We start from the raw sequence: 16,538 nt of genomic DNA, 5'->3' as shown, positions 1-16,538 counted from the left end.
TCTTCTTGAATTTTGAACTTTGCACCAAAAAATAAAGTAAGAGATAAGAAACAAAAGATCTATGAAAGTAGTTCACGTTTACAGCCTTCACTATAGCACGGTGTCAAGTTTAACTGAACTCTCAAAACCAGATCAAATATGAATCAAAGTGCTCATGCCACAGATAATTCTGAGTCTGCTGTCCAAACCCATCATCAGCCACCTCAGGTGCAATGATTTGGGGAATACTGCATTCACTGAGCAAATCTAAGACAGTGTTCACCAATTCTTACAGAAAGGAGGATACTTGGGGAACATGAGATGTAAATTGACTGATTTATAATTTAAGACCATTAAAAGTTCTGTAGTGAATATGAGGCAATGGCCTCATTTGACTGTGAGCAGAAATGGCTATCAGGGAGCTGCCATATATACCTTTCACTTCAACTGCATGCAAAGGCAGTAACTATGAAAACACACACATAGAAATATATATACATGATATATCATATATATAATTTTCACTGATAAATGATATCTAGATTTTAATAGGATGTCCACCTATCACAAAATAATAGATTTAAATATCATAAGGGAAAACCCTTCTAAATTTCTGTTAAGCACTTGGCAAGGAAAAATCCAAAGAAGGCCCCCCCTCAGGCTCCTCCAGCAGGAATACTGATGAGGGTGCCCTGTCAAGACTGACTGATACAGCAGAGATTCCCATAGAGAAAATAATTTTCTTCAGAATTCAAATGCATTGGAAAGAATAAGAATGAGAATTAAACGTTTCTCATGAATGTAATGTACAGAATTAGAAATCAGAAGGGTTATATCATATTTAGAGTTAGTTAAGTTGCAGCCTCTGAACTTCAGTTTCCACATTTCTAGACCGGAAATAAACTACATAGACAGAGAAAAATACAGATGAAGCTTAGTATGTTAATCACTCAAAGAATACAAATGCTGTGACCTTTTAAAGATATCTAGACTTTACATTTTAAAGAAAGTCTAATGAGCAAATTGATTTCAGTAATTGTCTTAACGATCTGCCATGCCAAGTACCTTTGTTGTCATACTATCTGCAGCTCTCCAATGCAGCCAGGTACAATTTTATTCTCTAAACTTACCAAGATGCTTAATAACAGCATCACTGACAGTTTACCAGGACACAGGCTTGCAATATCAGTGTAGATGTTAATGTTGCATCAAAACACACTTCAAATTTTCCCATGGAGCTAAAGCTAACTGAAGTAATTATTTTATCTGTTAGTTTGATTATCTGTGATAAAAAATTCCTGACAAAAAATTTCTGGCACTAAACTTAAAGGCCAATTCTTTATTTTTGTCTAAAATCAGATAGATACTAGAAAATGATGCCTATATTTAAAGAAAGCTAATCTTGGAGAAATTGTATTACGCTCTTCGTACAACTCTCCCAATTGCAAAGTTCACCTCATCTTTAAATCATGGAATCATAGAATCATTTGAGTTGTAAGGCACCCTTAAATGTCATCTAGTCCATCTCTCCTGCAATGAACAGGGACACCTCCAGCTTGTTTGGGTTGCTCTGAGCCCCATCCAACCTGACCATGAACATCTCCAGGGACAGGGCACTACCATTTCCCTGGGCAAACTGTAGAAGCATGAGCAGAAGAACGAAATACAACATTGACTGGTTGGGAAATAAAACTCCAGTAAATGGAATAGAGGTCTTCAAATGAAATTTAAAATGAGATGGATGGGAGAGGTAAAGAGACAGAAACAAGCTATTCCAGACTGGGGATTTGCAGAGAAAACTCTTTACCAGAGTAGACAATTTATCCGTGTGATGTGGCTGCTTGAGACAACCCTGGCAAAAGGAAACACTAAAAAAATTTCCTAAGGGACAGTTGCTTCTAGATCTCTAGTTTTGTACTACGGTGGGCCTGTTTCTGCTTGATGAGTATAAGGTAAAAGACTTTTATAAACAAGCAGGCACAGCTCCCAGTCAGAAGTAACAATTCATCATCATTGATTAGGTCACTTTTGGTTCTCTTAAGAACAGTCTGCCTTGCCTGTGGCTTATGCCAAAACAAGTCAAGGCTCTCAGAGATAGATATTAAGCAAAAAGCATAATTTGATTTTGTCAGTCCATTTCAACGCACCTGAGACCTGCAAGAGATTTATAGCAAAATTTATAGCAAACTCCCATGCAGTTTCACAATAACAGATTATAATGAGAGACTTGATTAAAGAGCTGAGTCCCAAACACTTGTCTGAAGTGCTGCACCTATCACTCAGATTGCAGTTGATGGCAGCATTTAATTCCATTTCACCTGTATGCAAAGTAATGCTGAGAAAAACAAACAAACAAACAAAAAAGACAAAAACCAGATAACATGAACATGAACTCATGCCTTGAATGCTTTCCTGTAGTTGATGAATAATTACCTACAGAGTTCTGCACCAGAAACTTTCTTGAGAAAAAGAAAATAAAATTCTTGTCATTCTCTTTTAAGAATAGAGGTTAGTTGCTCTCCTTAGCCCATTTCAGATCCTCTATATTGCTCCCAAAATAGAACTTTTAAAGTGTTTATTAATGATAAGAAATTATGTCATTACTTGACAGCTGTTGACTACAAGCAGAAGTCCTTAGAAACTATAGGCAAGAGAGTTACATGTACCAGGTGCCGGGCAGCTTCTTGCTGTGCAAGTTCTCAACTCCAGCCATAAAGTAATACTTTAGTATGTTCAATAAGTACATAAATGACCAGGGAAGCAAAATAAACATAATTAGCCCAGCTCATACTTCAGCGGGATGACCTAATTTACAAAGTGTTTTGCAAAGCAATTCTCCTACCAAAAAGCAATTACACAGAAAAAAAACCCACAAACAAACAGCAGTTCTGAGATCTACGCAAATAGGTGCCATCAAGTACCCATGAGAAGGGATGCTAGAGACTATAGAGGGTAATAGAATATGGTGTAGCGTACTTTTTCAAATTCTTCCAGACCTTCACTTATTTCTGCTTTATTCTTTCTTTGTTTAAACATAAATAAACTCAAATATCACAAGCAACTATTAGCACTTCAAAGACACAAGGTCTCCTGGCTGTATTTAGTGGGTCTGGCAACTACCGACATTTTCATTCTATTGTATTAGTCTTACTTGTTGGTACTTTCCCATAACTGTTGCTTTTCTCTCATCTACATCCTCTTACGTGCCATCTGCAACCCAACAAAAGGCACAGGAGAAAGAGCAAAGATTACACTGGATATCAACAAACCCAAACACACATCATTAAAGCTCAAATATCTGAAAAACTGTGAAACCAAGCATATAAAAATACCAGGCTGTCAGCAACAAAAAGGTATCACCATCAACTCACTATCTGCCACAAAAAAAGGCCAATTTTATGGAATCACAGGGTGCCTGCAATTCTAACAAAATGGTAACCAACAGATAACATTGTATATGGTCCAGCAGCACCACACTTCTACACTGCTAAGACAGTACAATGTATTCAAAATCGTTGGAAGGCAGGTTTGTAGCACAGAATCTTGTCTCATTCTTCTTCAACCACTATGTGCATAAAGATGCAGTTAAAAAGAAGATGAATGAGCAGTAAGATCTGGCATTAGCATTTAGCTCTATCATGATCAGTTACAACCCAAACCACCCACAAGACCCAGCACAATGTGCCTGAGACAAGTCCGTGTGGACTAACCGTGATTTTTATAGAACAGTAGCCTTACACTGAAAATCATTCGTTTCAGTGAACATTTCCCAAATAAAGTCCTTTTATAAAAGCAGAACAGAATACTTCCTCAAAGGAAAAGTAAAATACTTCAGGTAAAAGCATTCAGTTTTTCTGTTCTTAACCCTCTCAATCCCTTCAGATGGGGTCTGAGTTCACATTACTACCAACTTCTGCAGTTTTCCTTTCAGGCAGCACAACATCCTTCACAAACTCATAAGCATGTGTTATCCATACCTACTGCTTGGCTTCTTTCAGGTAAAGTATTTTTGGATTGAAAAGAAACCCAAGATGTCAATGTAGGTAGAAATCAATAATAACAACATACTTGTAATTGAGATGCAGTGTGTATATAGTTAGCATAACGAATGTTTAAAGAGACCTGACATGTATAATTACAGAGAACTTTAACAGTGTGAAGAGCATAATCTTTAAGATAAGTTGTTTTTTTTTGTTTTTTTGTTTTTTTTTTTTTGTTTTTTTTTTTTTTTTAAACTAATTTCTACATGAGTGATTTTGGATAAGTATTTTCTCCCTTTCTGTTTCAGTTTTCTGCTCTTACAAGCTAAGCCACTAATAGGATTAGCTGGCAAGTGCTATGATGAATTAGTCAATATTGAAAACAAATTCTGGGATTAAAATGATATACAGGTGCCAGAAAAAATGATTTCATGTAACAGCTGCATTTAGCTAAGAATTTTTCAGCCCAAGAGTGAATACACAGATTTGTTTCCTGGACAATGAGTCGAAATATTAATTGCCATTTCAGGCACTACTGAATGATGGCCTGTATCAGGACTTCTCAGACGTCATCAGTAAGGGCTACTTTCCACAACAGCACTCTGACTACTGGAGATAAAAACCTGTTTATTCCTTTTCCACAAGGGAGGAAAACAGTGACAAAAGCAGGAAGGCAGCAGTAAGGCAGAAATCTGGAGGTGATGATAAAGGATAGGGAGAATAGAGAAAGTTGTTCAAAGAAATTATTTCTGGCCAAAATCAGGCAGGTGACAACCAAGTATATGTGACATTCAGTTGAAGCGTGAAACATCATTTTTCAGTTTCATCATTAAACACATTTTAAATTTCAGTGGGTTTCATAAGAAGTTATTTGAAACCCAGAAAACAAACTGAAGTACTTCAAACCTCTGGAACACAACTTTGTGCTGTTTCAGAGGGCTTCTTCTAGGACCCTTAAAAACAGGAAAGGAGGCTGCCTTTCTTCAAGTGCCTTGCTGCCACGCTCTGAGAAGGACACTTAAATGATACCGGTGTTGCTGTTTCAGTCTTGACATGCTGCAAGAGTTAGGTTTAAGTCCAATAGCAAGCTGGCATCGTCCCAGGCTTAGAGAAAATTTTAATTAATGACAAATAGTAAAAAAAAAAAAAATTGCATCTGAGAACAAGATGAAAACCACATAACAGAATGCAGTTAATGAATATATGGATATAAACATTACCTGTTTGAGGAATAATTTACATGTACAAGCAACCAAAGAAAATTTTAACAACATTTCCCTTTGAAAGAACTAGTTCCTGTTATTCAACTGACTGAACTAGAAGCACACTTTGGAAGGGACTGAAAGAGAAGCATGAACACAAACACACTGCCCCCTGCAGCCAGGTTTCTGTTAGAATACATCATGCCTTACATAACATAATCCAACCCATTCCATTTCCCAATAAGTTTAAGTGAGCACATAACACAGCTAAACAAGAATCACATTCTCACAACTTTGGACCCCACTAAAAAGGCAAAATACTAACAAGAGTTAACCTCTCCTTCCAAACACTCCATTCTATTATTACTGTTTCCTTGGTGAACACTTTCCCTCACTCTTAACTGCATCAGTTTTCACACAATTGCTCATTCCTTCTGTTTTCCTTACTCCTTCAATTCTTATTCTAAAACACTTATTCTCTTCTCCTAGATACTTGTTTCCAATTCACTGGCACTTTTATTTTTACAAGCAATGTGATCTCTTTTATTTATAAGATGATCTTACCCTTTTTACCAATTCAAGATGTTTTATCTAGCTTCTAGATCAGCAGCTCCAGAAGAAATTCCCTGAATTAAGTCAAGCTTCAAAGCTTTGCAAATTTCAGAAATACTATCAATGGACATAAAAGACAGTAGCTAAAAAGCAAAGTGGATCATGAGACAAAACAAGTAAATAAGTAAATAAATATCCGTTAAAAAACAGAATATGGTTTCATTTATCGACAAATTTTGATCAGTTCTGAGGTTTCAGGTGCTGATTCAGATCGCTCCATTCTCAGGCTCACTGGGAGGGATGGAGAAACCAGCAAGCAACAAAGCATTTAACTCACACACTGCAGAGGATCAATGTCTGAATTCATCTAGCCAGAATCAGAATACTGTGCTGTAGGAACCCTGCTATTCTCCATAAGTGAGACTGTATCAACTACAGCATCCTCCTATCAGTTGATGATGAAGCTTTCTCAGTAAACTATGTTCAGGAATACGTACTAAACAGTTAGTTAGAATCGAAAAAGTTGCACTGAAAAACAGTAAAGCTTGTAAGTTTTATTTATAATCCCCAGTTTAATTTATAATCCTTAACCAGAGTCATATACCATTAAAAGGAGACTGCAAAAGGAGAAATTGTGTATATTCCCAACAAGCAATTATCATTGTCCTCTGGCCAACTATAGAGTATCTCAAACAAGAATCATGTTAACGTCAAAAAGTTTTCAATTTAAGTTGAACCAAGTATCAGATGTCAATCACTCTAAAATTGTAATTGAAAGAAAAATAAACCATAAAAAACGTTTTCAAGTTTTAACTATTTCAAGTATGTTACTTGAAAGGCCTGGATGCGTATGGTACAAATAAGAACTTCCTGCATCATCCACTCATCTCATTTCTTCTTATCGTATTTTATAAATAAAGCTATTATGACCTACAACTGGTATTTGTCAAACAATAAATAAATAAATAAATACAGTTTGTTAAACAAGCTAAGCTCTGAGATAAGTGGTACACTGAGACAGTAATACTGCACACAAGCATTGCAGCAGTAAACAGTGTAAATGTCATCCTCAAAATACTTTAGTATTGTTGAAAGATAAGAACAAAGCGGATTCCTGAATTTCTTCCTACACTGAACGATGTGAGCTAATATTTTTAAAAGTGTACATCTCCAGTATTTGTATCTAAGCAGCATAAATCTCTCAGCATATATTCAGAACGTCTTAATACAGAAAACCTCTAGAGAAATAGCAAAAGCAAGATTTTAAATTACGAGAATGCTTACAGAGTTTAATCCATTTAAGTGAATGGATTTCTTCCAGATTGCATGTGTTTGCCTAAAACTTAAAAGACAATAAGAAGATATTCCAGTCTGATACAACAGTATTTTTCATTTCTCAAGTCTCCTACGGCAGCTAATAGAGCACTGAGTGTTTGCAGACTATTTATTACAAGGTGGGTTCAGAGGAGAACCAAAAGCCCTCGTTTTCACTGAACTACGCTGGTTTAGGCTGACTGGTTTAGGTTCGTTCTGCTTTCCTTAGAAAAATGAACCTCTCAGAATTTGACAGCAGGCTCATGTCTCTTGAAATGCTGAAAAGGTGAAACAAAAAACTTTATCTGCACTGTCTTCCTATCTGATCTTTTGTCTCCAATGTTCCCTTTGGGGATGCATGAGAAATTTCTGTGAATAATTCATAAGTGCCTAGGCAGAAACCAGCGTATCTCACTCAACAAAAATGTTGAGCTAGAGATGCTGATTGTAGCTATTCTGCTCTGCTGGATGAAAGGGAAAGAAATTGTCCTACTGTAGTAAGAATAAATGTGTGAGTATGTATAAAGTTACATAAACAAACATGTGCAGTCATACTGGGGATATCACCTTTGTAATTAATGATACATATTTTTTTGGGGAACATGATCAATTCTCTGCAATTCAAAGACCTAAGAAATCACACAGCACAAAGGTGTACATTGCATCAATGTGAAGTTCTCTTTTAGATAGAATTAGAATGACAGGTCTTTCCTCTAGACCACAGCACCCAACTCTTCTCCTGACACAGTCCATTTTTATTTCTTAATGGCTCCAAATATCTATAATCCTATGGATATTAGTTAGATGCAAATAATTTTCCTGCAGTCTGTTAGAATGTAAATATTCACTGCCTCCAGATCCTTTTCATGCTCAACACACAGAGAAGAGAACAAAAAGCCAGAAAAAATTAGTTCTCAAACTATGAGGATGCTCCAAAAGTAATGCCTCATATTTTATTATGTTAGCCCATAACACCAGAGGTGGCACAGCAGAGGTTGGTGGTACACCAGAGGTTGGTGATACAGCAGTAGAGGCTCAACTTTCCCACCAACATTCCATTACATTTCATTGCCATGTGATCAATGGCAGCAGAGGGGCAGTCTGACAAAATGGTATCTGACGTGGGAGTGCGTAGGAAGGAAAGGGGTTTCACTGGATTCCTCCACACAGAAAAATGATACCCATTGATATTCATTGATGCTAGCTGAATGTTTCTGGAGATTGAACAGTGGATGTGAGCATAGTGAAGCAGTGGGTGGTGTATCCCAGAAGTGGTGACAGAAGATCCCTCCGCTGGTGTAGATTTTTATGACAGTGGCATGAAGGCTCTTGTCCATTGCTGGCAAGAATACAAAGCTAATTGCTGGTGACTGTGTTGAAAAGTATTTTTTTATACCTGGGAATTTGTTCAACCAAGCAGCATCATTGCGCAGTTTGTATCGGCTGTGTTTTCCATGGAAATAAACAGGAGGCATCAGTTTCAGAGTGACCTACATATTTTGATAATAAGAGTATAGATTCTAATTAGATCTGAAACTCATATAAGCTGTGTGGTAGCCATATCAAGTTTGTTAAGGTTTTCCAATCCAACATCACTAGTGGCAACAGAAGAATCTACCAACAGGAACTCAAGACTTACCAGCCTCTGCATGCTTTTCACATGAGTAGGACTAATAGATAAGGCCTCTTCATACCAGCGTTTGGCTTCATCAATATTTCCACGAAGTTCAGCCACCTGACCTCTCATGTAAAGCACATAGTGTGACATCGGGAAGAGATTAGCTGCTTCCTGGGTGCATGCAGTGGCCTCAGCAGGCTTCCCAATTCCTATGTAGACTTCAGCTGTGGAATGAAAGAGGACTAATGAATGATTCCTGCATCATCATACCACGACCAGCTGAGTTAACAAGTGCCATGTCTGTGCAATTTGTTTCATAACAGGCAAAGGTCATTTTGCTTAAGAAGTTTTTCAGCTTACGAGAAACTATTGCATAAATTGTTTTAAATGGCTGCTTTAAACACCAGAAAATCCTTTGTGGTCTTTTTAAAACTCTTTGTGGTTATTTTTAAATGAAGTCTGGGATTTTTTTACTTTATTTTTAAACATGAGTACTGCAGTATTTTGGTACAATTAGAACAGCAAGCCCCACACAAAGCTGCAGAGATCCTTAAAGAACATAAGAGCATGGAACTAATAACAGGCTTTTCTGAATTCCACATCAGCCATTAAAGAAGAAATAGCAATTGCTCCAATTACCAATCATTATATGTCAAGTCTGGTTCAGTATCCTATTTCAGAGCAAAAATCTTTTTAAAGAAATACAATGTATTTGATGAGAAATGTTTCCTAGATAAGGTAGCAGAACTGTGAAATGCTTATTCAGCACTCTGACAGAACTTTGTTCATATCTCATTAGATACAAAAGGTGTATTTAATTTAAAACACTCCTGAAGAAACCACTGGATAGCCTGACGGTTGTCTGAATCAAACTGTTTCCAGGTTAAAATATACATTTCTTCCATCTTAGTGCAGACCCAAAAAACTGAGCCTCAAATTGTATGACTGTATTCTATTGTATCACACTGTACAAAAGAAGTCTTAGATATTCGGAATTAAATCAAAATATCCATCAGAACAGTGAGGCTAGCTCCCTCTGTTCAGGACGTGCTTCTTTCACTGCCCAGTGTAGGGCGCCCATCTTGGGTTAAAGGCTCAGGTGAGGCGCCTGAGATCAGGACCTCACACCACTGGAGCAGATTCTGAGTTGTGCTGAATCCTCTGGCTGGGGTTGATGTTGGTCTGCCTTTGAAGGAGCTTCCTTCTGAGATTACTGCATCAGACAGACTGCTAGCTGGTATCCGTAATCAGTCAATTTCAGTACAGCACAGTGTATCACCTCCATGCGATGTTTATATTTCATCTCTTGCTAATATCAGCATACATACTTCTACTTGTTAGCTATTTAAAATCATAACCCATTTATAACAATGACTAACAAGAACCAGAACTGCAGTATTAGATTAAAAGTCCCATTCATTTTCTAGTTCCTCACTGACGTCTGTAGAGTTGCTGGAGTTATTATTGTTTTTTTACTTTGAGACCTGATTTTGGTGATGGAAGAAGAGCCATTTTTACCAGAAAAGCATTCTTTTTTTGCTGCTTGGATGACTCAGTGTTTTCACAGAACACATTCTACCTAGCATAAATAGTATATCCATGTGGACATATGGATGAATGCAGTATATTTTCTAAAGCAAGTTAATAAAATTCTTTTTGATGGAAAAATCTTTCAACTGCTCTGAATAACTAGCACATAAAGCCACAGATCCAGAAACAGAACCAGATGTAGTCAGAGATGGCACTATATAACTGGGAAATAGCAAACCTGCAAGACAGTGAAGGTCTACAATTTGGAAATCAAAAGCTAATGCTGGGAGAAATTCATTTTTCCTTGGATTTTACTTTTCTAACCACTGGTTGCTTCCAAAAATGAAGTTGTTGCCACAATTTGAGAATAAAATGTGAATTCTACTGTGAGGTTATTTCATTGCTGTTATTTGTTTTTGATTTATTTATATATATATATATAAATATATAATATATACAATTATATATATTATTGTTTAAAGCTCTGAGTGGTTTGTTTCTGAAGTGCTTTTCCAAAACCTACATGTCAATATTACTACAGAATGAACAAGATTTTAGTGGGAATAGAATGCACTATATTATTTTATTGCTACCCACTTGGCCTCTCCTTGTTTTATTGTTTATCCTCCAGTATCAGACTTGAAACACTTTAAGATAAACACTCCCGAGCTGCCAATGAAAATGCAGTTAGGAAAAATGTGATTTATATGTTGTGACTGATTGAAGTACAACCCCCCCCCCCCCAAACTACTTATTCAACACTACCCTGAAGGCTTAATGCACTCATGAGATCCGTGGTTTATACTTTCAGCTGTAAGGTGAGGGAGAAGCAAGCAGAAGCATACCACGAGGCATGCACAGAAACCTCCTGCAGCAGACTGTAAAAGATGCTGAGTATAAACTATGAAAAATCAGCAAATAACATGCAGGAATTAATCAACTGCTTAGGTCATTTTTATCTCCTGCCACAACAATTGAAGAGTGAAAAATATGCCATTGTTTGGCTAATTTAACAGACAACTCGAGCTTTTGACACTAGCCAGGTTACAACACTGCTTATAAAGATACTGCACTGTAATATAGATTTCGCAGCACTGCTCATTAGCTATAGCACAGTAACTCGACAATTATTAACAAGCCTCCCTAAAATGTGATTATTTAAATAATTCCCTTCTGTACAAAGGTACTTCAAGTTACACTGCTATGATTCTGTCGGAATATACAGTGGCCTTTCCCTGTATAATGTCCTAAATCCTAGGGAAATTTGGAAAACTACAGAAGAATGAATAGAATGTGGAAGTTCTGGCTAGCTGCTGAGCTTGAGAGTTAATTTGAATTTGAGAAATTTCTGTATCTGGAGCTGTTTATTTCAAGATAATTTCATGTGATGTATACAAGACAAAGGACATGCCTTAAAATACAGAGCAGCTTATTTTAAATAGAAATTACTTCAGACTGAGAAAAAACTTAAAGAACAACATGGTAATTTAAAATAAATTAGCTGCAGAAAACTGACAGCGCCAGATGACTCCATAGGAAAACTTCAGAGAGAAGCAGTTTGATGAGAAAGCAGATGCCAAGGCTGAGGTCCACTTCTCAGCATCTGCACTCTCCACTCACAGAATGCCCCCAAGCAATCCCCCAGCTCAAGCCCCTCAAGCACTATGCTTCTATTTTACCAGCAAAACAACCTACTTTTCAGACAAGCTCCATAGCATTGCCGAGTTCAGTCTTGATGCATTTGTCAAGCAACCGTCACAGCCACTGGTCATTTAGGGTCAGATCTGTTTCTAATACCATTACACCGAAGAATGTACTAATTGAAAAACTTTTGTTTTCATATTTAAAATTAGTCTCAGCTTCTGCTTTTACATTGTCTGCCCAGAGATGAAGGACTGAATGGGTTCATTTGTAAACACAGGATGAGAAATCTAAAGCCAGTTACTGTCTGCAAAATCAACTCCTTCAGACTGAATGCCACATTCATTTATACTCATGACATCTGGAATGACAGTTTATATCGGTACAAAAAGTATTTTCTCTCCTTCCCCACTATACGTAATAGTTCAGGTGAATACATATCTCCAAAACAACTTGTCACACCTGCTACTCACAGAATCCAAGATCCAAGATGCAGAAAACTGACAGTGCCAGATGACTCCATAGGAAAACTTCAGAGAGGAGAAGCAGTTTGGTGAGAAAGCAGATGCCAAGGCTGAGGTCCACTTCTCAGCATCTGCACTCTCCACTCACAGAACGCGCCCAAGCACATCCCCAGCTCAAGCCCTTTCTCTTTTTTAAAAAAAAAATGAAAGCCCATTGAAGATTTCTTTTTCCCCATTAAGTGGTAAAACAATATATATCTATGCAGGGAGTCAAACAGTTGAACATGGCATGATTTCCAAAAAGTTTCCCAATGGTAAGCCTTCATTTTTTTTTAAAGAACATGTGTTGCAGGTTAGGTGTTAAGTATCATTATGGCTGCTTTCTGTGAAAATATCCCATTTATACAGATGAAGATAACTTTTATCTGCTTCGTATTGTGCTTCTTGGATTAAACTTTATTCTGAATGAATGTTTCTACAGGAAAGAACCTTCTCTGAAGACTGAAAGCAACTGCCTTGATTGATTTTTGCTTGTTTGCTTTTTCCTCTCATTGACCTCTATAGACAAGGAGTTAGGGCGCTCTTTACACTTTGCTGCATCTTTCCTTTGGATCTTTAGTATTTATTTTGCTTTGCTCAACACTTTACTCCCACTTCTCACCTACGCTTCCTCCTGCGGGGATGAGACCATGCCCTACAAACCATGCTCACACGGATAAGAATTTTTAAGAGAGGAAAGCTGTGGACTACAAAAAAATCAGCAAAGAGCATCCCGACCCCTCCTTTGTGGGAGAAACAGCAGCAGTCACTTGTTTGGACTGAATAAACTGCCACAGAAAGATGAGGAATTACAGCACTGCAGATGTTAAGTTACTGTAGATGGCGATCTGTGATGGTTTATAAATATTTACAATCAGTAAGGCCACGCTGCAAGGCAGGTGACTACAGAATGCTTTGGTGAGCCTTGTTCTGTTTTTAATCTGAGTGGCCTTGGAGGAACATTCCCTCCCCCAAATGAGGTCAGTTATCAATCACTATCATTGTTCTCTCCAATCTCCTGTTGGCATGTGGTGTTTTTTTTTGCCCTGAAATAGTAATTAATAACTGTGAGCCACTGTTCTGTAATGACCTTCACATAAAAGAACAGTTAATGCAAAACATGTAAATTAAAATGGCAAGAAATGCAGTACTGTATGTAGAATGTAAACATGAATATCTCTTACTAAAAGTAATTCCCAAACGATTTGAACTCTAGCACTTACAACATGCAATTCTTCCCTAAAGAAAACTTAGCCACACACTTACAAGATGAAATATATCTTAGAGTGTTTTAACACATGGTTACCATTTACAGTAAACATGATAGGAAATGTATTATGTCTATAGAATATATGGTGAATATAATGATAAAATAGTTCTGTCACTGAAAACTGCTCAAGTCTGAGAGCAGAATTAAGTGAAAAGAACAACTGCTGATTGATTTCTAAATAACATCTTTCTGCTGCAAGTATCAATGAAACCCAATGCACAGGAGACATCTGTAACAGTGTAAAAATACACTGCCTCATCATTATCTGATTAAAATTTCATACAGCAGTCACTTGTGATATGGACTTACCCTGTAGCCTGAGGCAGGAAGCAGTGTAACAGTAACAAACCCACTGGAGATCACCCCACATCCAGACAAACAATACTGGATCTTTCACATCAATGAAACCAGAAAGAAGAGCTAAACAGCTCATCGCCACAGCTGCAGTGGACAAGTTGCTTTATAGTAAAAGGCTGCTATCGTTTTTTCCCTGTCATGTACAGAGTTAGCAATAAATGGGATGGGAAAGAACAAGAAATATTTTTCTTTCATGGTACCTGCATGAAGCCATATTTGAGCTAGAGTCATCCAAGGATGCAGGGGACCCTGTTTAGGGGCACTACTTTGCAGAGATGAAGCAACTTCAGACAGTGCTTGCTCCACTCTGGAAGCTGCTATTGAAGTCGCGTGGATCGAACCTGTACAAGTAATTTTTGAAAATTACAAATCAGAAGAAGAATAAAAATCAAACACACAGCACAAAACATTCAATCATAAGCCTTTTCATAACTGTTTTTTTCCCCAAACTCCTTTATGTACAATTTACATGTGTCATTGTGGAGATTTTTTTTTCAAAATGGCAGATTAATTTTCCCTGTTACAAAAGCTTCTATACTGTTCCATAAGATTCTATGCTAAAAACACACTCAACATGACACACATTGGTGTTGCTGCTCTGGATATTCTCTGTTAAACTCGTTGTCTCTTTTATCACAACCTACCATCCAAAAAAAGGTTTGTGATGGTAACACTGTAATCTTCAGTTAGCTCCATGCACTTTGATGTTAGTAATTGCTATGTCTTTCCATTGAGTGCAATTAGATGACTATATTAAGACTAATAATAGCATTTTAAAAAAAGAGTTAAAATATACAAGATGATCACAACAAACCCCAGCACAAATATACAATTAAAGTGCTCTGAATGTAAACCTTAGCTATTCAGGAAGACTGAATTAGAACGCCTTCTGGTAAAAAATTCCTTGTAGGAAGAACATCCCAGAAGCTGCTTTGGGTAATTACCTTAATACAAAGTATTTACAAGTGAGATTAGAACATCACTGCCAAATACTACCCTTTTCCAAGTCCTAGAAGTGAAAAATCTCCTAGGACAAGAAAATAGCTAATGACAATGGTGCTTTGTGTATCCAGTTATTTGACTGTATTCTGAGTTTTGATATAAAAATGGTATTTTTATTTTTTTTTAATCAAGACCATAGATACTTTAAGCTATATTCTTTGTCATCTAAACTTCAATGCACCTCCTGTTGTTTTATAATTACAATTTACAAAATCTCAGATTGACCAGGCCCTGATTAATAATGGAAGTAAAATATTCCATAGTGAATCAGGTAAGATGTCTACTGAGACCAGTCACATATCTGTAGTGGTAAACAATGGCAGGTAACTCAATAAAAGTCCTGAATCCCACATGGCTGAAGGCACATCTCCCACAAGCACAGCACTAACAGTTAAGCAATAAATAAAAACTCTGCTTTTCATATCACAGGTTTTCTGAGAATTGCAATGAGAAGGAGGTCCTCACATGAAACATGCATTCTTACGTGCAACAAGATATATCAGCAGATTAGAAAAGAAGGAGTTTCTAGTATGCAGATTAGTTGGAAGGGAAATTTTGCTTGAAAGCACACATCATGTTTCCCTGAACTGACAGAAACAACAGAAAAACAGCACAGGACATCATCAGTATTTCTTATGCTATTTGAACAGGGAATGGCCAGAGACCTGAAAGAGCATCTGGCTGTGGAGTTTGCTTTCCTCTGCTGGTTAATGAGAGAACTCACACTCCAGTCTGCATCCCTGAACATTCACTGAGGTTTCTGTATAACTTATCTTTAAGGCTTGCAAAGAAAGGCAAAATGGAAGTCTAAGCAAGAAGCACGTGGAGCGTATCTGAAAAGAAACATCAGCCAAAGGTACCATAAGAAATCTCCCCTCTGTGTCTGTAATACACACCACCTACAGCCTGGCCCCTTGTTACACCTCCAGTGCAACTCATAGCAAAGGAGTCTCTTCAGCAATTCAGCAGTTTTCTTTCTTTTTTTTTTTCTTTAAAGACAAACAAACAAAAAAACCACGTGTGATTTCTACGCTGGTAGAAGGACACCATCTTATAATCCCTGCCTTCTGAAAAGCAGGCATTCAATTTATTATTAAAAAAACCTGTATTTTATGTAATCTAAAGCAGAGACTTTGACTTCTAATCAGACCACAAGTGCTGCTAGATTTTAGGTATGCAGTATGTATTTAAACACAAAATATATATGGCATTACATTATTATAACTTGCTGAATATCAATTTCTATATAAAAAGAACTGCAGTGTGATAAAATTTCTATGAGAAGTAGTGCTAGGGAAGTATCACCACCTACGCTGGAGTTAAAATGGGGTGGATACCAAGTGTTTTCTATAGTATTTAACTGGACTTCATGGCAGAATAAAAATGTCTCTTAATTAAAAAAAAATGTGTATGTATTTCTATAAGATTTATTTCATTAAGTGTTATTATTAAAGTGGTTTGTTAGGACAAGGGGTTACAGCCTGCCCAGAGAAGCTCTGGACACCCCACCCCTGGAGGCATCAAAGCCGGGTTGGATGAAGCCCTGAGCAGGCTAACCTGGTGGGGGGGCAGCCCTGATCATATGGAAGA

The 16,538-nt window shown here is 37.2% G+C and overlaps 1 protein-coding gene across 2 annotated transcripts in view; it reads right to left on the bottom strand.

Moving 5' to 3' along the window:
- Positions 1-16,538, bottom strand: part of TTC7B (tetratricopeptide repeat domain 7B) — a 114,776-nt gene that overhangs the window by 16,444 nt on the left and 81,794 nt on the right. For both annotated transcript variants that reach the window (XM_072338611.1, XM_072338612.1), the window contains 2 exons: positions 14,147-14,287; positions 8,667-8,869 (listed from right to left, as the gene is read on the bottom strand). In XM_072338611.1, coding sequence (XP_072194712.1) covers positions 8,667-8,869; positions 14,147-14,287 — 344 coding nt within the window. The remainder of the gene's footprint in view (positions 1-8,666; positions 8,870-14,146; positions 14,288-16,538) is intronic.

Source organism: Excalfactoria chinensis, chromosome 5 (genome assembly GCF_039878825.1).
Source record: "Excalfactoria chinensis isolate bCotChi1 chromosome 5, bCotChi1.hap2, whole genome shotgun sequence".
NCBI lineage: Eukaryota > Metazoa > Chordata > Aves > Galliformes > Phasianidae > Excalfactoria > Excalfactoria chinensis.
The sequence above is the reverse complement of the archived record's forward strand: the minus strand, read 5'-3'. Positions and strand labels throughout refer to the sequence as shown.